This window comes from Zootermopsis nevadensis, unplaced genomic scaffold (assembly GCF_977971745.1).
Source record: "Zootermopsis nevadensis isolate Lab colony 2312 unplaced genomic scaffold, Znev_1.0 Znev_ptg000003l, whole genome shotgun sequence".
In the NCBI taxonomy this organism is placed as follows: Eukaryota; Metazoa; Arthropoda; class Insecta; order Blattodea; family Termopsidae; genus Zootermopsis; species Zootermopsis nevadensis.
The window spans coordinates 15,888,230-15,909,657 of record NW_028259135.1 but is presented as its reverse complement, the minus strand read 5'-3'; the positions used below and the strand labels follow the sequence as shown (position 1 = coordinate 15,909,657).

General features: G+C 37.0%; 2 protein-coding genes across 6 annotated transcripts in view; both read left to right on the top strand.

The window, feature by feature from the left end:
• Nucleotides 1–32: 32 nt before the first annotated feature.
• Lipt1 (Lipoyltransferase 1) lies at nt 33–8,976 on the top strand. 5 transcript variants are annotated; one of them, XM_022060048.2, is made up of 5 exons: nt 33–769; nt 2,684–2,791; nt 5,688–5,898; nt 6,336–6,690; nt 8,683–8,976. In XM_022060048.2, exons 1-5 carry the CDS (start codon nt 230–232, stop codon nt 8,720–8,722), a joined length of 1,254 nt encoding a protein of 417 aa, XP_021915740.2. In that variant the 5' UTR covers nt 33–229; the 3' UTR covers nt 8,723–8,976. The 5 variants fall into 5 exon arrangements, with proteins under 5 accessions (XP_021915740.2, XP_021915739.2, XP_021915738.2 ...); XM_022060047.2 differs by having other exon boundaries at nt 5,685–5,898; XM_022060046.2 differs by having other exon boundaries at nt 2,681–2,791.
• Nucleotides 8,977–13,126: 4,150 nt separating this feature from the next.
• The window catches only part of LOC147875005 (uncharacterized), a 45,083-nt gene continuing 36,781 nt past the window's right edge, over nt 13,127–21,428 (top strand). The window contains exon 1 of the mRNA XM_087342667.1: nt 13,127–13,507. Coding sequence (XP_087198793.1) covers nt 13,481–13,507 — 27 coding nt within the window. The 5' untranslated portion in view covers nt 13,127–13,480. The remainder of the gene's footprint in view (nt 13,508–21,428) is intronic.

Sequence of the window (21,428 nt, the reverse complement as noted above, 5' to 3'; positions counted from 1 at the left end):
TTGAAGCATCTGATACAGATGTGGTTACTTGTTAATTTCAAACTCTGATGCGTAATATTCAATAGTTATTTAATACAAGCCTACTTGCTGAAGACTCTTAACTGCCTTCATTATCTATACTGTAAGGAAACTAGAGGCACCAAATAAAAGTATTAGACTGTTGGAGCAGACTTTCTGAAGAACTAACAGTTGGATAGTTTTAATAAGTACATCATACTTTCTTTAAAAAATGGCACAAAATTTGGTTACAAAGCTGTACAGAATCTCTGTAATTGGTGCGGCCAGAAACAAACCTTATGTCGTGCCTTCCGTGAAAGCTGTTACCTATTCGACCTCAACTCAGCAAGATTCAGGAGCAGTCAAAAACTCTGATGCTGTAAAATCTGTCTTCATATCCCAATCAAATGATATTTTCACAAATCTAGCTCTCGAGGACTGGTTGTACAAGAACTTTAATTTTATAAACCACCATATCTTACTTTTGTGGCGAAATTCACCAGCTGTAGTAATTGGCCGTCATCAGAACCCTTGGTTAGAGGTAAACACATCTGTTCTGTCAGAACATGGCATTGAAATAGCACGAAGGAACAGCGGTGGTGGGACTGTGTATCATGATAATGGGAACCTGAATCTTACATTCTTTACACCACGAGAGCACTACAATCGCAAAAATAACCTGCAGCTTATAAACAGAGCCTTAATAAGAGAATGGGGTCTGAAAACTGAAATTTCACCAAGAGAAGATATTGTCATCAGTGGAGGTTACAAAGTATCCTTTCCACATAATATGTTGACCTGAATTTCTTTACAGGTTGAAATTTACAGTTGAATTTTAGCTTGTGTAGTCTGTATGTTCCACTAAACAGGAGGAATTAAAAGGTCACACTTTCTAGCATATATTGGTTTCTGGCAATATAATCACAAAATGTGGTTCAGGGTTATTACAAATGTAGAACATACTTCTGATCATCAGTTTTGAATAAACAAATACTTTTACAGAAAATAAATTAGCACCATTGTGAAGATACTAATTTTAAGAAACATTTCTTTACTTCACAGATGATACTCTGGTCACATCCAGGCAATATAGTAACTTGTTCCAAACTTTTGAAATATTTCTCATTCAGTTGCTGTTGGTGTTTTCACGTATTTGATGATTAGTTGGTAAGAGCATAACATAGACATATCTTCAACCTAATTGTACAGTAGTAAATATTATTCAGAGATTTAAGGACTTTCATGGCCATGCCTTCTTTCTATAATTTTTTGTCTGTTAGAAACTCATCAAGCGATGTCTTGCAAATTAGACAACTTTCAGTTTTATGAAATAAATTGTCATTCACTGTATAAATTGATACAAATATAACTTTTGCAGTGTAACTACATTATTGAAAATAAGGGTTTTGAATATGTATAGCGTATTTGTAAAAACCCTGTATCAATGAATACAATTATATTATGAAATTGGAGTTTTTAACATCAGATGCACCTGTAATATGACTTTTTGATTTTGTGTGTTGATTTTTCTGGCTTTCTTGCATGTTCTGAGAGGTACAAAGAACTTTGTTATGTGTTTAGTTAGAAGTGAGCCATTTTGTGACAGGCTGATGGCCAAATGCCCTTTGAAGTCAAAGTATATTTCAGATAAGAATTCCTTGATTTATGTAATTGGTGTTCAGTTTAAGGCTTGAAAAGGCAGCAAAGAACTTTACAATATGATAATCATTTATTTTTCAATTTTTATGTTATTTACAGTTACTAAATCTGACATACCATACTCTGACCCACCCTATCCCTCAGGCCATTTCAGAACCTTGGTTGCATTTTCACCTCTTGTCTTAAGAGTTTTGCCTGACTTTTGTACCAACTACTTCAATACATTAATTTTAACTCTGCGTGTAGTGATAAGAGTACAATAATTATTTCATAACTTTAAAGAGTCATTGGTATAATCACTTTGAGGCTCTAATAATGATTCAGCATCACTAGCACCAAGGCCGTTGTCATACATAATCCCGAGCCAGTTCCATGTGCCATTTGTTCAGTTAAAATGTCATTAAATTTGTAATGTTATTTACCATGGCAACAAAAGTATATGATGCACCATTATGATTATATCTCAAAGAGTGGTAGTTTGTAAGTTATGAAGTTTATATTTTATGCTAGTTGTATTTTGAATATTCATCACACTGATGATGGAGGTAGTATGACCTCTGAAACGTTGGTTAGCATTGACCAGACTACACAGCGCAACAACCCAGAAGACGGAAATCTTCATACTCACCGCTGTGAAAACCTCAAATCTTACGTAGTTGTATTTTGATGAAATTTGGTTTGTATATTTATCAGTATTCTTATGGTAGTAAGGTTGACCATACTGTCTGAAGTTTGGGTTACAGTAAATTGTATTATTAGTAGTCTTTGATATTCTTGCTGGCCTCCTCCCTTCTCCCCAAGGTCAGAGAATTAATTTAAAAACACCTTTGAAATCCTCTGGAAGAGAAGTTGGAATTTGTAAATTCTTTAAAAGTGTGCTGGAGAAAGAACAAATTTTGGGTGGAATGGTTATTTCAACATATTTTAAAAGTAAAAATATAGGTAAAATTGTATTCATTTTTCCTGTGAAGCTGTTAAATTGTAAGACATTTTTATGATAATTGATTCCTTGACATTTCGATAGCAGATTTCAGGAACAGCTGCCAAATTGGGACGACCAAATGCATATCATCACTGCACTCTGCTGGTCAGTGTTGACAAGGAGAAATTGAAGCATGCTCTACATAAGCATCATGTGAGTGTTTCCATAAATTAAACATGAGATTGTCTACAAGATGGTGCATGTTAGCATAGTAAAGTGACTTTCTGTGAGGAAAGTGGTAACATTAAGCCTCCTGTTTTTCCCCTGGCATGATGTGGATTAGTTCTGCCTCATACATAACTCTGAAGTGCATGCAATGTTACCTTCATGCTCCCTATATGCCCCATGTTTTGGTAGCACAGGGACAACTTTACCTTCCTCTGCAAACTGACTTGTTTTGACATTGGTCTTCCTGTTAATCTGTCTCCTGATATATATTTTAAAATATTCTTCACATGGTATGAAAGGGTAAAAAACTTCAGGGAGCACACTCTTTATGGAGCTAAAAATTTCTTGACTGGTCCTGAAATTCCCTGCTTTTTGTAAAGATTTATTAACCAGTTCACAATAGTCTGCAAGTCGATCCTGTCTTGGGTCAGATGAATCTAGACTGACACGTTGTTTTTAAAAATCCATTTTAATATCATACAGGAATAGGGCATTTAAATTGCCCTAGTATGGGGCTGCCAGCCGGATGTTAGCTTCAGGGTTAACTGTTTAGCATTATGCTAATGTGATGCACGTGTAAGCCATGTGACATGTTTGTTAAAGGTTAATATATAAAATTTACATGAAACACATTGGGTATATTATAATATTCTGGTTGCCATTCACCATTTTCCACTTATTGTGAGTGAGTAGACATGTGTATTTATTGAGCTGTAATTATGAATGTTTCATAAACAGACATGGACATTGGCCATCATTTGCAATTCTCTTGGCAATATTATTCCCTTTCTCACTCACAAAAGGTCATAGGCTGGTCATTCTGTTATGATGATAGTGTTATCATGTGGCCCCCAGCCACAGGATTGAGAGGGCATGGTATAACTAGAAATGAAATGTATACAGGATGTATTATGGTTCATAGTATTTCAAGCATATGGCAGGTTTTAAATATGGATATCTTAGAAGAGGGCCATTATTTTTATTATCAGCTTCTTATTTGGGTATTAGTGGTATTATTATAGCATATCCTTAGGATTTTAATTTATTATTTGCAGACATATCTGGTTGTAAGATTTCAGGTTCTCATGGTGGAAATTTTGAAGATGGTTGTCTTCTGGATTGTAGTGCTGTTTAGTCCAATAGAAGTTCACTAACATTTCAGAGGTTCTTGCTGCCTCCATCATCAGGACTGCTCATTGCCTTGATGGAGGCAGTAAGCACTTCTGAAACATCTGTGAACTTCTACCAAACTACATGGTGCAAGAACCCTGAAGACAGCCATCTTCATACCTGGTTGTATTTTGCTGCATTGTTAACCACTGTGTAAAGTAGTTTTCAAATGAGTGAATGTCATAGTACAGTTCAAATTTTGGATAGGACACTGGTTATTGTGACAGGCTTCGTGTATGCCTAAATGATGAATAGTGCTTTCACTCTTTTGCTGTGTTAGCATTAAATCAAACTGTGGAAACAGGTAATTATGCATATGTGTGAGAGACTTGATATGTTAAAAACTGACCTGCTGTGGGGCAACTTGCCGAACCATTTTCACAGCCAAACAAAAGACTATGACCTTGACACTTTTGACTGGCAGACATGTTCATTGCATTTTCCATTTACATATGTAAGTTATGAGAACTTTCATATATTGTTTTTGTTATTAATATCAGAATATTATCATTGGTTGTAAAATGGAATTGCAACCTCTTTTAATGTTCTATATTTAAACACAAACTAGTGATTTCTTGCAGCACTATTACAGATTCTGTAACATGATTATTCTGTTAAATTTGAAGTTGTCAGAAGTGAATATCTTCTCAGTTTTCTTCTGTTCCTACTATAAAAACAATGAAATCAATTATGGAAATTGTTTACTCTTTTGATCTTTAAAGAAACATATAAAACAGTCAGTATGAAGCCTTTGTGCAGACAGTTGGTAGAGATTTTTATGAACTTTGTGAACAATATTTCCAATGTCATGACCAAAATTAAATGTCCATGTCATCAGTTAAGATGGTGCTGAGGCAAGGCTAAGCTTGCTACTGTTATTTCAGGGTTAACTTTGTTGTATAATTTTACATCTTCTGTAAGTCTGATCACAAAGTTTTCAGGGTGACATTAGCTTCTAAATGAGTGGTCATACACTTTTGTATTTCCTTCTGTTCACTCATAGTTCCAATTTACTTAGGAACCTAACGACAGTATAGCTAACATACGTTATGTTGCAGTCATATATGCTTTGAGTATACTTGGCTATGCAACTTCAAGGTGTTTGTTTTGATTACTGAGGCCTTCTGGTTTCTTGGCATGTGCTTACAGTTTTGAATTGCTGGCACAAATCACACATGTCCTTGTTCATATGCCCCAGGCAGTAGTAGGTAAAACATGCATTTTTCCAAGTCATTTGTCCTAATTGCAGGCCAGACCTTTGTTTGAATTTATGTGTGAATGAGGATGTTGAATAAAATTAATATGATTTTGAGGCTGACTGCCCAGAACATGACTGTAATAATCAGTTGTTATTTTTATTACCATTTGGAAGTCCATAATGCATTTTGTGGTATGCATGCTGGATGCATGGAACAGATCATCTTGAAATAGTGCCTTAAAGTAGGCCACAACCTCTTATTCCAAACCTGTCCTGACTTTCCAGACATTGTTTATCAATTCTTATTCATTGTCACATAATGCCTATAGTTGATTTGACAGGATAAAATAACCTTTGAATCAAGTTTTAAAAAATAATCAGGTATATAACTGATGAGCACAAAAAAGTTATTAGGCAGTCTGAAGTTTGTGACAGGCTGTTGGAGAATTAATTTATGAAGGAATGCTTCTGAATCAATCGAAAAAAGTTTGCATAACCTCCTTTTTTCAGAAGGGCATTAAAACAAATGCTACTCAGAGCATTCCATCTCCTGTCATGAATCTGTGTGACGTGAATAGTCACGTGACGGTTGAGAAACTGTTGAGCACCATTGGATGGGAATATCTTCGCACTTGTCCATACACTGCAGAGGACAGGGGGAAGGACTTCATTATGAAACAAAGGGGATTCCAGTTTATTAATCCCACAGATCAGTGGTTCCCTGGTAAGTGCAGTCTATTATCTTTTTCTAATGACATTACAGTGTCAGTCTTCTTGCTTCATTTTACAGTTTTTTATTTTATTTAGTTTGTATCATACTTTTATATTTGTAAATATTAATATTACATCAAAGAAAGAACACACATATATGACCATGTTTATATCGATGACTTGAAAATTACTTATGTATCACTCATTTTGCAAGGGTGACAAGTAGATTCCCCCCCACCGCCTCACCTTCAGTATCGCCAAGAACACCCGCTTGATCAGCTTCCTGAAGTTTCACTTTCAGCAGCCATTAACATATCATCATTTCCATCTGCTGTGTATTAATAGACTGTGTTGAGTTTTTCTTATTCTTAGTTTAAATACCATCATTAATAACTTACAAATAAATAACTGAATAGTTGTCCAAAGAATACGTCATTCTTTTGGTGTTAGGTCTGGACAAACTGCGTGCTGAATTAACAAGTTGGGATTGGCGCTTTGGAAAGTCACCAAAATTCAATGTGACTCGTACTTTCCAAGTTCCACAAGAACTTCTTGGAAAGGATGAGTTAAGGAATGAAGAGCTTAGCATTACCATAGATGTGAATAAGGGAATGGTTGAGGATGTGATGTTGATGGTTCCTCCCGGACTCAAGGCTGCAAATGGTTTTTCTGGACAAGCTCAAGTCGTGACATCTTTGAAAGGCCAGCGATTCTCCGAAGAGGCAGTAACCATTCTACAAAAGGCACTTAGTGAATTGGAATCACCAGAACAAACAAGGAATGAATTCGTCGTGGACTGCGTGAGGCAAGTCGTGAAATCCGTCTGACACGCACAATTCACACCAATCAATTGATACTATTGGTGGATCAGTAAACATTATTTGTTTATATTTTAACATTTTGGGTTTCAGTAAAAAGAAAGGAACTGTGCTTATTAAAATTATTCCAATATTGCACGTGCATGTCGTAATCTATTGAGTTATATAACGATGTGATGATGCAGTTGTATTGTGGGTATTATTTTTATTGCGTGTTGTTTCCAGTTCTCCATTTTTATTTTTTATGTCGATTCCTTGTGTTTATTTTCTTTTTAGGCATACATTTGTTTATAAGTTTAAAACTTTTAGTAAGATTAATACCTAAACCCGGTGAATGTATCTAATTGAAACCTGTTTGCTTCAGGTAAAGGTGCTGTGTATTACACTGCTTTCATACTAAGTCTGGTACATGTAAGTCTATGCTAAACAATGTCAGTGGTGCTGTTTTTTAACTCTTTCCATACTACAAATTATATTTTTCATTTAGAGAGACATCTGCATTTTATATAAAAGGGATAGTGCATGCCATAGTGACATTTGTTTCTGTGGAAGAAAAGAATTTATTTTAACTGCGACTATAAGTAAATGACATTCAGCAACAAATATTTGGTCTGAGTTACCGTGGATACTGTCTATGTAAATAAAAGAAGACGGTTTTGATAAATTAAACTCGGCGTGGAAAGGGTTAATTCTGACACTGTTATAAAATGTGCTGCATATAAATAGTGCTTGAAGATTGCTTTACTTGATTTGTAAATATCAACAGACATTTTTAACTAAAGTTGTTTGCTGCTGTTTATTTTTTTTTCTGTGTTAAATTTTTAAAGTAGTGAAATTGTAATTTTGTTGGTTGTTGAACACAATATGTTTTTTGTTTCAGTATATTATTGTTTATATACTTGTTGTGGACATCAGTGTACTTCTAATTTCTTGATGTACTAAACTTTTCCCTTCATGTGACCTGATTAAGTTGATGAGCTGGATTCGCAAGTACCGGTGTGATATAGCAAAATATTTATGTAACAGTACGCGGTGGTGTTGCTGTCAGGAATAGATAATTTTCATACATTTTTATATTGGAAATTCTTTCATAGCCTTTTGCAAAGTATTTAATTAAATCTGTGAAATTAAACTAAAAAACAAATTTTTGCCCTTTTTAACAAACAGTTAGTTAACATGAAATTACTTCATAAAATCTGTCAGTAACAATTGCGATTTTTCCTGAGATGTTCAAACTGTTGAATTTCCTTTTCCCTAAAACAAAAGAATAGATACATAGAGAGCAGTCAAACTTTGTGAAATGTTACTGCATTATTGACACATTGAAATTAATGAAAATTATTTTTTCGTAGTCCAGTATTTATCAATACTTGTATTTGAGCCACACAGCCACCATCAATTATAATTTTATACAATTTTCTACCCAGGTCATGAAAACTAGCAATGGCTGGGGGTTTGTCGTGCTGACCACACGTCACCCTGTATCTGGTTGGATGATCGTTCACCTCTGCTTACGCATGTGAACGTGAGGCCAGCAGTCAAGCTAGTCGGCTTTGGCTCTCAGAGGGCTAATACGCCACGGATACTATTTTCTACCACAAAATTATTATTTAAATTAACGTAATAGATTTAATTAATCTTAACTCGGGTTTTGTTTTAAAATCTTACTGAAATTTGGTCTTCTGTTCAATTTTCTGTTCGCTTCTTGTAGATTTACAAGTATATTACCTGTCGGCTTGGTTATCGATTTTATCTTGTTAAACTGTATATGCATGTTTATTTTATTGTGCAGAATTTGTTTAGTTTTATAGTTGTATCAGCTATTAACCAGAATGCATCATATCAATAACTGTTTGATTTAATACACCGAGCACTAAGTGTCTTAAGGTGTATATTTCATTTGTTTATTTTTTCCTAAATCTACCGAGATAAGTTATGTATTTATAGTCAGTAATTCTTCTGTTCTTTTTTATTTTCAGAACTTCTATATTAGCTTTGGAAGATGAAAAAAGTAACTGAAATGTGTATTATGCAAGTGATGCTGTAGCTCTTTGTAAAATGATACATTGCTGTACAAAGAATCATATCCTGTATCAGAAGTGATTTGGAACTTATGTGTGTAATAGTTTTAACATATATGTTTGTACATAATTCTGGCACTGTTTTACATGTAAAACATTTATATAATATGGTAAAGAAGTTTGGTATGCATTAAATAACTATTGAAGCTTTCTTTTGCTAATGTATGATAAAATAAATATTTTTGCAATTTTTATGTTCCTATGTTATTGATGTTTCTACGTTTTCAGTGTAGTGTGTCATTTTGTTACGAAATCTTTTGTGTTCTTTATCATCCCATAATCTTTTGTATTTGTATCTACCCTTTCTCTGTTATCTTTGTACATTTTCCTTAACTGGTTTCTCCATTTTTATATTTATCTTAAGTTCATATAGAAACTTTGGCCAGAGTCTGTAAAAGTATTCAAAAGATAATATAAATTATTCATTTATGCCTATGAGCTAAACGACGTTTAAGTTTTGCCAAATTATAACGAAAGGCCAAAATTTAGTGTAGATCTACCATACTTAGTTTGATCTAATTCGGTTAGGTTAGGTTAGGTTGCTGCTTCTTAGTGACCGTCGGACGGAGACAGTGAAACTGATACGAGTTTATTGAATTTCTTTTTTCGTAACGCAACCAAAAGTGACGATACAGGCATTTGAGGAAGGCTATCTTATGTGCCCGGGGCGTGGAATGTTTACTGACGCGTGTGATAGTTGCGCAGTCTCCGACGATAGATTAAAGGCAGCTGGCACATTGTTACATGACAACTACACGTGTTTGCCATCGTAAGAGTACAACAAATTATTTTCCCAGGACTTTCTCCTTCATTGAACTTCTTGCAGCCACTTTCAGCGTCTTCAAATTACAGTTTTCTTCCGAGTTTAATAATGTACAGTTATTACAGCTCTCAGATTGCTTTCGGAGAAGCTAAATTTAATTTTAATTTCGCAAATTGAAAAGATTCGTAAACTACTTATTATAACTGTCGGTTAAATTTCAATTCGTTTTAAAAACTTCTTAAGATATCCTGCGATCATATTTTAGCTTTTCTGTATTCTCCAGTCCGGCCTTATTTTCGTACGAAGTTCTCATACTTTGGTACGCGTCGTGTTCATGGCAATCTTTTCATAAGCGCGGGCCTTATTTTCTATTCATATCTTTGTCAAAAGCCGCGGAAAATAATAATAATGTGAATAGTAAGTGAAACTGTATTTGTTTAACTTAAAGAGTATATTGTAAGGACTTGTTTCTTAGCTTCCAAACAGTTTTGATTTCAGGCCATTGTTAATGTTATAAAACTTCTTTATTGTTTTGTAAAAATTTTATAAGGTCTGAACAATGCATCCAGCCTCCTCTACAATGGGTACCGGGGTCCTTTCCCGGGGGTAAAGCCGGCCGGGGCGTGATGCCGACCACTCACCCCCATCTAGTGCCGAGGTCAAGAAAGAGTGGAGCTATACCTCCACTCCCCCCCCCAAGCGCCTACATGGCGTATAGTGGGACAAACTTTACTTTAAAATGCAACAGTGTACCTTGACGCAATAAAGCGATTTTAACGTTACAGGCCTAAATCTGCAAAATGTTTGCGATTGTTTGCTCTTGCATATATTCTTATGGTATATATTTGTACCAGTGTTTTTCTACTAGCAGAAAACGTTTGCCCTGCTCGCATTAGGGTAATTTCAAAATTATGTGAGAGCTGCAGTTCTCCGACTAATGCTCTAATTCAGTGGTATTCAACCTGGGGTACGCGAAGACATCTTAAGGGGTACGTGAAATTTAAAAAAATATATTATTTTATGATAGACACTGAATAATCAGTAATGTAATTTATTTAATTTATTTTAGATGTAGATTATATACTATGTATAACTTTTCAGCAGAGTTAGAGACCGCAGTCTGCGCGGCTGTTGAAGATGATCGAAAGCTGAGATGCCTCTGAGTGATTGAACCATTATTGGAATATGTCACATACCGATATTTAGGCACAGCAGAGATTGACGGCTAGCCAAGAGCGAACTTGAAAGAGAAACGCTTTGGGATACCCAACAACTTAGCTTTATTAGTCTCAAGGCCTCAGAATTACTTTTAAAATTATATGTTCATTACTTATTAATTAAAAACTGGTTTTACAAGGACAGTAATTCGCTGTTAGCGTGACAGTGAGTCTTCAAATCGAAACCCGAAGACGCCTTCTCTAGGCTGCAAAAGTAACTACAAAATATGGTGATTAGTGAGAAAAGAACCAATGAAAGATTGAAAGCAGCACAATTTATGTTCCTATGGCCTGCACTACATATTAAGACCTGTAAATTACCGTAACATACTGTCTTTTTAAGGAGAGTTGTGGACGCGGTAATGAACCTTCGAATTCCATAAATGGTTAACTAAGCAACTGTCAAGTTTTTAAGAAGGATCTTACTCTATGGACTACGCACTTGCTCAATTAGTTGCTACATGTTAAAGACTGGATAACAAATAAAGTATTGACATCAGAAAAAATATTCCAGACATCCATGAAACTGAAGGCGAACAAATGAACTGACTATGACGCATGAAGACACTTTACCAAAGCAGACACTGGAATATAAACCATTGTTACGAATAGATGCTGGTTTTACGTACCACGTAAGTATCTAGGACAGTGGTTCTTCATATCTTTGGCAGTCACCCCTTAACATTAAACAATAAACTTACCTCTCCTCATTTTTGAACAATAAACTCTGTATGCCAAAGAGGGTTAAGAACCATTGCTACATACTAAGAAAATTATGATTTAGCTTAAGTCTGTAGCTCAGTGGCGAATGTTCCAGTATATAAAATAAATATTTTGCTATATTAAAATAAAATATCAAGATACATTAGCACCGTGGTGATATTTGGGGGTAATAATATTATTCTTCCGCACAACCAGACTTCTGATCGAAATCAATTAAATTATTTTCAATATTTAAATATCTCACCCCATTTATGAATTTACTTTGAGCATTTAGCTCTTAAAATGTATATTTCGCTTTGTCCCTTATCTTTGCAAGAAATTAAACCAATACGCAGCTTAAAACAGGCTCTCGAACAAAATAATATCTTTGATTTCATTCCAGATAATTATTCAGTAGTTACATGACTAATTGTATCATTCCTTTCACGAATACATTAAGTGGAACCGCGTTAAATTATTGGTTAACCGTTGCAGTGAAAACTTAACCTGCCATCACGCCGTGGTCTGTCACTCTTCAAGGATTATATTTCTGCCTCTTTCGAAACCACAGAAACCAATAGAACGGAAGAGAGCTCCCGAAATACGATGCTGGTGTATTTCAGATAAAGAAAGTGCCCTCTTAACAGACTGATTACTGTGAACAGATTTGTAGCCTAAGAGTGGGATATTATTCGACTGGAATTAAATAAAGTAATGAAATAATTAACCGATTGTCTAATTGATTTATTGACAAATTATATGTCAAAGTAACCAAACTAACATTCAAGATAATTAAGCATAATATTCGCAGAGGTTCCTTTTCTTTAACGCTGGATCTTGCATTAAGTGCATTAAATGAACATCTGCACTGAGATTAGCTTGTAACTATAAGTGAGATTCGTCTGTTTAATAAATGCAACACGAGCAATATGGTACTCATAACAGTAAAGAACGCATTTGGAAATTATGCATCAGTAGATCACACCATTCCACTCTTGTTATAACAGTGGAAGATGCATTGTCTTTTTCTTATTTTGGTATTTTATACCTCAAATTTCTTTCCGCGGCTCTGTATTAATACATTTTTCATTTGTAAATACTATTGGGTTTGATTGCACGAGAGAGTACGATCTTCAGAGAGTCACAGTGCAGAAATACTGTTGGGATGTGTATCTGCTTCCACCTGGTGGATAAAATAGAATTCACCCCTATGCTACTTCCGCGAAATCAAAAAGATGTCTGATGAATTTTAGTTCTCATCTTGCAAAGGAAAACTAGATCATCGTTTAAGTAAGACCTTGTAGGTTTTTATTTTACGATTTTCGATCAATTTTTAAACACTAAAATATTTGATGCAGACAAAATGATGACATTTTAAAATCCTCCTATGATTTACCAACTGAGGAGCATTCCAAAAGCCAGTGTGCAAAGGGCGAATGTAGAAACACAGTGTACTCCGACGGACTGCACCTTTTCAAGTTTTTTTTTCCCAGTTGTTTGAAAAGAGAAATTATTGTTATTACTCCATTTGATCATACATTTTAAACTGAATTACCCAAACCGGATTGAGAGAGGTGTGCGGTGACGTAATCGGCGGAGGGAGGGACTAACCAATCAAGAGACTGGATCTGGTACCCGATGGATCGTCTGCATGTTCAGCAGCAGTTAACCTCACGGTTACCTGAGGGCGTGACTTTTGATGCTAGTTCGCATCATTGAATGTTTGTTTGTTTGTTTGTTTGAATTTCGTATTCTAGCGTTTTATATTAGATAGTTTTACTCTTTGAGCATAATTTTAATAAAATAGTGCAGCACGTTTTCGAGTGTCACAATTAGAATACATTTTTATGTGCAACACTGTTGTCCCATTGTTTAGACGCAGTTATATGAAGCGTGTGAAATTACATATGAGAACTAAGTGTTGAAACTGTGCTACTGTTTCAATTAAATTAAGACTTTTCCCACCGGTGTGCAAATTCATTTCATCATCAACTCATCCAGTAAACTGAGCATCATGAGAAAGTGCCGGCCAATTATCATGGTATGTATTGCTAACATTAGAATGCTCAGAATAGAATATAATTTGATATATTTATATTCCATAGATCCTTCTTAGGCCTAATCCAAGGCTGTAGAATTTGTTATAGCACAAATATAAATTACATAGTTATGACAGTAATTTACAATCAACTACAGTATTACCGCAAAAATAATTAGTTACACAAAGAATCATACCCACTATTGATTGCATGTATTTGTGATTGCTGAAAACTTTTTGTTGAGGTAAATTCTTCTGAGGAGCAGAAGGAATGTATTCCATTTTTCCCGCTTTTCTTATTCTACTCATGTTTTTATGAGTAATTATAAAGATAGCCGTACTGACACTGAAAATTCTTCCGCGGTTTGAGCATACCGGTGATGGGTTAGGTTAGTTGGATGTATTTTATATTATGCGCCGCGACAATGGGTTTCGCACCTATAAAAAGCAATACAAATAACAGCCGCGCGACAACACTCGACACGCCACACGCGACTAGTTGCGCCAGTGTGTTCCTAGCCTAATAGAACAAAGGTATTTATTACCGTGTCCAAAAGGGACAGCCACTGCTTACTACCCGAAGCTAGATAACATTCTCCCATCCCGTTTCTTAAGATCCACTTTAATATTATCCTCTCATCTACTCATACTTCTATGTGTGATATAGGCTGCGCTCATTTTACCATGAACTGCCCAAGGAAGACTGAATCATAGGATTAGTTATTACTCGAAAAACGAGTCAATGACGCGAAGCGAGAGTTTGGTACACCAGAAACTCTTAAATGTGCAGCTCGAATGGTTGCCAAAGTTACCACGACCCATTTCAGTTGTTGAAAGTAATTTCTTGCGTGACATTAATATCTTTTTTGTTCGTTAAATTGTCAATCTATGGACGTGGGACCATAAGTTGAGGATCATCGGACTAAGATGTAAATATCAGGAATGTGAGATTTGAGGTTCTGAAGGTTGCAGATGTTTATTATTGAAATCTGGATTGTAACGCGTGAGGCGTTGTAGGTGTTTACCAGCGTTTCGGAGGAAGATATCGGTTCCATCATCAGGGTCTGTGTAGTCTTGTAGGTCGTTACCAACATTTCGGAGGAAGAGTGACGTTGAAGTCGATACGTTCTTACGAAACGTCGGTAACCACCTACAAGAAGACTCTGTGTTACAACCTATAAGACTACATTCCACGTTTTTATAGTTATGAAAACTTCAGATTATCATGTTTCTAGTATTTAAATTTCAGTAAATTACTTCTCGATCAAAATCTCAGTTTTACGGCGTCTTTACACATTATTTATCGTGTGTTTGTTGTGACCTCAACTCCCACCTACCTTCAGATCTTCATTTCAAATTCAGGCCTGTGCCTCGACTTCTATCTGCACATTGTAACGAGACGTAATTTAAGCTTACGCTGTTATAAACATTTTAACACAGAAAACTCATCATCAGATTAGACAGTTCAATGCGTCATAATGTCTGAACGAATCTAAAAAAATTATGAAGGTTCAATGATAGACGCGTGGTCGTATAAGAGGAACTTATGTACACTGATACAGTCTCATAAAATATTCTCTTAGAGGCGAAGTACTAAAAACAAAAGAAGGAGCTTTGTACAGTGTTTGTCCATATCTTACTCATTTAATTTTACATTTCTCGAACTATCTTACCAGATAATAAACAAGGACCTTACAAACTCGCTTGCATGTCTGCAATGTTTTATCAGCAAAATACCATACACTTCATCAATCAAATACTTTAAGTTGGAATTCCGTAGAAAATATTTAAGACACATGCCATTATGAAGTCGTGTTTGCCCTTGGCTACTTTCACCGTGAGGTTTAGTATCCTGATGGAAATCATTGTATATCTCCCAGCATACTAGCAAACGTATTAAGTGAAATGAATGACGTGAATCCTACAGTCATAATGAATTCCATTAAAGCTTTGGAAATAAAAGAAAACATTTATTTCTTTGTCATGGCAATCGGTAAAGTTGAGGTTCCTAGATCCATGTGACTTTAATAAAAGAAGAGTTTCAAATGGGGCATTATTTCTTTAACTTTCACTCTTCATCGTATGAATTGTAAATGGACATTGTGTCCAGCATATACGAGGTGCGATCTGAAAGTTTCCAGACTGCGCGTATAAAAACCCGTACACTTATCTCAGGTATTAAATTCATCCATCACCCTCGAAGTAGTTCCCCTGGGAGTGAACACAACGATCCCAGCGCCGCTGCCAAGCCTGGAAGCATCCCTGGAAATCTTTCTTTGTCAGCCTGTCAAGCACCATCTGCGATTATGCCTGAATCTCTTCTATCGTCTCAAATCTCCTTCCCTTTAGCTGAATTTTCATCTTTGGGAAGAGGAAGAAGTCACACGGCGAATAAGGAGGGTGAGGGATGACGGCCATGGTGTTTGAGGCCAAAAACTGCCGAACTTTGAGGGCGGTGTACGCTGGCGCGTTGTCATGATGCGTCGCATGTGGAGTTCTTCCTTTAGAATCAGCTGACAGGTCCCATAGCCTATCCCAACAATGTCGCACAAGTCGTTGATGGTACGACGTCGATGTTCGTGAATGGCCTGCCGAATCTTTGTAACATTTTCGGGCGTTGTGCTCGAAGATGGTCGTCCAGAACGCTCGTCATCATCGACAGAGGTTCGGCCATTTTTAAAACGTGAATGCCACACAAAAGTTTGTGCACGACCCATTGCGGACTCCCCAAATGCTTGCTTTAGCATTTCATAGGTTTCCGTAGCCGTTTTGGCGAGTCTTTGGCAAGAGATTCAGGCAGAATCGCAGATGGTGCTTGACAGGCTGACAAAGAAAGATTTCCAGGGATGCTTACAGGCTTGGCAGCGGCGCTGGGATCGTTGTGTTCACTCCCAGGGGAACTACTTCGAGGGTGATGGATGAATTTAATACCTGAGATAAGTGTACGGGATTTTATACGCGCAGTCTGGAAACCTTCCGATCGCACCTCGTACATGAGGTCATGGAATAGATGGTTATGGACTGCCAAGTAATTCTTCTGTTGCAACAGTTGTTGAAAATATAACCATTATAATAATAATATAGTACACTTTGTCCGTAGCCTGAGGTTATTTCATGTAACACATGACATTTTCGGGGGTGGCTAGGCCACCGTCTATAGGCAATTGGTTATTATTATTTGAATCTTAGTAATAGTAGCAACAATAAAAAAATTTTTTTTGGACATTATCCATCGTCTAAATTGTAATTAAGAACTACGTTTCGGAGACTGAAATTTGTCTCTGCCTTCAGGTAAAACCTAATCTGTTGGGCCCCTACATCTGGAGATAGGCAGTGAGTACCTCTGACACGTCTGAAAATGTGGCAGGCCTGCAAAGATATAAAAACAAGATCATTCGACGCTGTGAAACGTTTGTTTGTAGAAACAGGTTCATTTCCAGGAGGGGGTAACGTAATCACCGCAAACGTGAGTTAGAAGAGTTGCTCTCGGAACAGAGATTCGAGCATAGGGTACGGCAATGTGACGAGGGTTCGTGTACCACAGTTTGAGAGGTTTCACTGGCACTTGCATGTAAAGGTTATTATTCGAGCAAGCCACGATGCTGCATGGACCTGCATTGCGCACGGCCTTTAAAGGGCCACGACGAAAAAACAAAACAACTGTGTGAACGTCTTCCATTTTGTTTTTACATAATACCAACAGCTTTCACATTCTGTAAGTCTCGCTTATCATTTATTTTCCTATTTTGTCTACAAGTGCATATAAATCGATTGAGATATTGTTAATTTACTTTACAGACAAAAATAAAACTTTTTATATGTTATAAAAAATTATCTGTAATCCGGTATTTACAGCTTCGCGTTGCTTCTCGATGTTTCAACTTCCGGCTTTTATTTGGTTAATGCCGAGTACATGCAAATATGGTGTTACTCTGCCTTCTTGATTGACTCATTCTTGGGTTATTTAATGATATTTCTTCAACTGGATATTTTATGTACAGTGGATCTGTGGAATGATTGTGGATGATGAATCGACAATGATGTAAAATGGCGTGTTTTTAAGTTTGCATCCCAGAATTTTCCTGGATGGACGAAACTTGGTCAGGATAGTCGGTAACCGGCCAAAGATTTCACAACTCGACATTGATTTTCGGTCTGTGGCTTCGCCCTTTTATTTATTTAGAAATCCACTTTTTTACACTCCTTATATTTTTGTAACATATTAAAATATTATTCAAAATTAAATGTCTTTCTTTAAAATATCTTTGGATTGGGGGGGGGGGGGTCAAGAATGCGGAAGAGAGAATGGCGGAAAAACGAAGATACCGATACAAATTTCGAAAGTCTGATGTATGAGTTTCACGGGCTCACCCGAAGTATTGTCCCGTCAACACAAGTCTGTATGTACAGTGTCGCTTTTGGCAGCGTGTCTTGTCAGACCGCACACCCAATCCTTTGTTTATCTGTTGATATTAATCATGTCTCACAATTGAAAGAACTGACAAGCTGATGCTCGTACAATAGACAATCCAAGAAATACCTGCACAAGTCCGAGAGCATCATCAGACTTCTTCTTGTGTCCGCTGAGGCTGCAGAACATGGAGCCGCCTTTATCACTGATCGCTGACCTCAAGCTTGATAACAAAAAAACAGCCAAACTCTCTCTTTAAGTGATTAGATCCTGTCGAATAAACTTACATCTTGCAAACAGAAGTATTACTGAATGTTCGGAGGGTTCAGAAATCGTGTCTCTGAAGCAAGGATGTCAGATTTATTCGTGGGTAGCTTTCATGTTTATGTCTGATAAACACAATAATTCGAGACTTGGGTTCTCGTTCGTTTACAGGTGATTGGTGTTATTCTACCTTAAGATTAGTAGCGACGGTTGAGATTTAACCTGGGACCATTTGAAAATTAGGCTAATACGTTAACACCAATACCAGCCTGAACTTTGAAAGATCCTGGATTTCATTTCATTTGTAGTCACTAAACTGAAAACAATAAAATATTTATCAGTATGATGGCAGTCACTCGAAGACGGGTATATAAAGCCAACTCTCGAAACGTCGTGTAGACCTATAGGCGTAATTCAGTCAACTGATACTGCCGACGTATGGCCTTGAAATAGGTCAGTCACGAGCGGCGTTTTTCAAAAACTTTCGTAACAATAATCTAATACAGGCATTGGCCTGTAGAGGGTTTTTGTGAAACTGGTAATGAACAGTCTGTTTACATAACGTACACGAAATTATTTGATTAGCTGAGCGATTTTTAGCTTATCAGGAAGAACTCCGATCTATGGAGGTGTTACTATTACGAACAAGTGCTTTTATTACTTTGCAGTATAAAGTTTTATTGAAGCCTGATTTGTTCCGCCACTCAGCACCCCCGCCCCAATTTTTGCTTAAGCAATAATACAAGGCCGGAATTCTCCAGAATTTCGTGTATAACACCCGTATGTCCTGGAGGTGTGACGTGTTTGTATCCTATCCTCTTTTAAATGTCAGATTCTATCTTTCGAGTTATTAGTTTCGTGGATAATGGGTGTACGCTAGACACATCTTTATCTGTTACGCTTATCTGAACACGAACACTTCCAATTAATGTTACAAAATACAAAAGGACTTAGCGATTTCTTTCCATCGGTCACAAAACTTTACAAAGGTGTATGAAGGAATGTGAAAACAGGAGGATGCTTTATTGAGAAGTACAGTACGTGAAGGTGGCTGTATTCTGGGTTGTTGGGCCGTGCAAACTGATAGAAGGTTATCGACGTTTCAGAGGTTCTTACTGAAATCCCACTGACAGCTAGTTCGTTCGTTTGGTTATTTATTTAAGCCATAGTTGAGATAAGCCTTTGACTTAGGATCATGCGAGATACAATGCGGTGTCAAGACCCAGGGTTTGACTGGCAGTCGCATCGCTGATGGTAACTGCGAAGTCACACGGGAAAGGAAAAGTCAATCTACAGACATTCCTCCTCTTCCCAGGGTCAGTAGTTACGAAGTCACACCCTGACGGACGATGAGAGCTAGCCAAGGTGATCGAATGGGAATATTGAGGGAAAGAGTGGGTTTGGTGGACACAATTCGGGAGAGGGGAGAGGAGTAATGAAGCAACGAAAGGTCACGTAGGTGTGTAATATATTTTTACTGTATAAACTCACCGTGACAACATTGAAGTTGGGATTTGCTGGGCGTCACCAAAGAATATCAGTCTATTGTGTGCTTTCATAACAAGCTCTGCTTCACTCTGGACGTAAATGTGCATTATAATGGCCCTAATTATTCATGTATACTGCACCTTCCTACACAATTGATGGAGCACACATGTTCGTGACGTAATAATCTTTAGGTCACGTGGCTGTACTCATGTGTTAAAAGCAAGAGCGGGTTAGTCGCGAGGATTTAGGAGTCGTCGAAATTTAATATCCGTTTTGACGAATGTCTTCTGGGGTGCTGCACCGTTTAGTCTGGTAGAAGTTTACTGACGTTTCAGAGGTGATTCCTGCCTCCATCATCACGGCGCCCTGGTGATAGAAGCGAAAAGCACCTCTGAAACTTCGATTAGTTTCTAGAAGACTACACAAGGCAATATTACAGAAGACAGCTATGTTCGTGATGGTTGATGATGATGATGATGACGTTGATGAAATTCTGCTGTTCTCGTTTTAGAGCTTAATTAGTTTTAAGAAGATGTTAATTATTCGGCCTATGTAGCGGTGTTGCAATATTTAGTAGTCTGACATTAGCGCAGGAGCAGTATGGCACTTCTCTGCGGTAAGGAAATTACGCACTAAGTTCAGAAACTGAGTTGGTTGTGTATGGCGCATGTGAAGTCACGAAGCAATCTTCTTACTTCGTTTATTTTTAAGGAATAAAGAATGATAATTAAGACTGACTCTTTCAATTTCAGTTTATAAGAGAGCATCCCGTTGTGATGTTGAGAAACATTGATGCATTAGTGTAGATACTGTGTTTTCTGGCTGTTTGACGAGGTAATATTGCATATTTTAAATTAATGTTAGATTAAATTATGTAAATTTACAGCCGAATTCAGTTCATATTTTTAATCTTCCTTCTGCCGTATCCATCAACCAAATGGTTATTATTTACGAAAGTATGCCTATGCTTTCAAAGACTTTTATGCAAATGTACCATTTGGTTTCTCAACGCAAAGGAAAAGCTCAGATTCTGAGAGTTTCAAAATTGGATGCCGAGGATTAATAGCCAGTTTTCTTATCTAAGGAAGAGCATCAGGGCCTTCATAATTTGTGCTCTGAGAAGACAGACTGATCATATTGGCAGGTTTTCTGCAGTACTCCCTCTACGCTGTTGCCTCAAATTCTGCCCATCCTTGGTCTCTGCTGACCTGATGGACCACTTCATACCCAGAGTAATAAAGCACAAGTCTGCATCCATCCACAAAGAAAGCACTAGCCTCTAACCTCTGCGTCCAGACCGGCTCTGGGGCCCACCCAGCCTCCTGTCCGGGGTCCCTTTCTGGGGGTAAAGCCGGCCGGGGCGTGATGCTAACCCTTAATCTAGTGCCGAGGCTAGAAATGGGTAGGAGCAATACAACCTCTCCCCCCAAGCACCTACATGGCGTACAGCGGGACAGCTGTAATTTATGCTTACCTAACACTGTTAGTGTTGCTATGTGAACTGCATTCAAGCAGCTTATAATATGGGCTGGGTGTTTCTTACCATCTGCTCAAGACAACTGCACGGCTGTACTATGAAGTTGTTTGGAAGCAGACCTGCAAGTAATTTCGCGTGTACATAAAATTATGCATACTCTGCATCCTTGAAATAAAATGTGATAAAATTGCACACTGGCTTGTTGGACTTGTTTTGCTTTTTCTTAAACTGGCCTTGCTAAACAGTGAGACTGATAATGAAAACTTTGAAACCTGTTATAATGG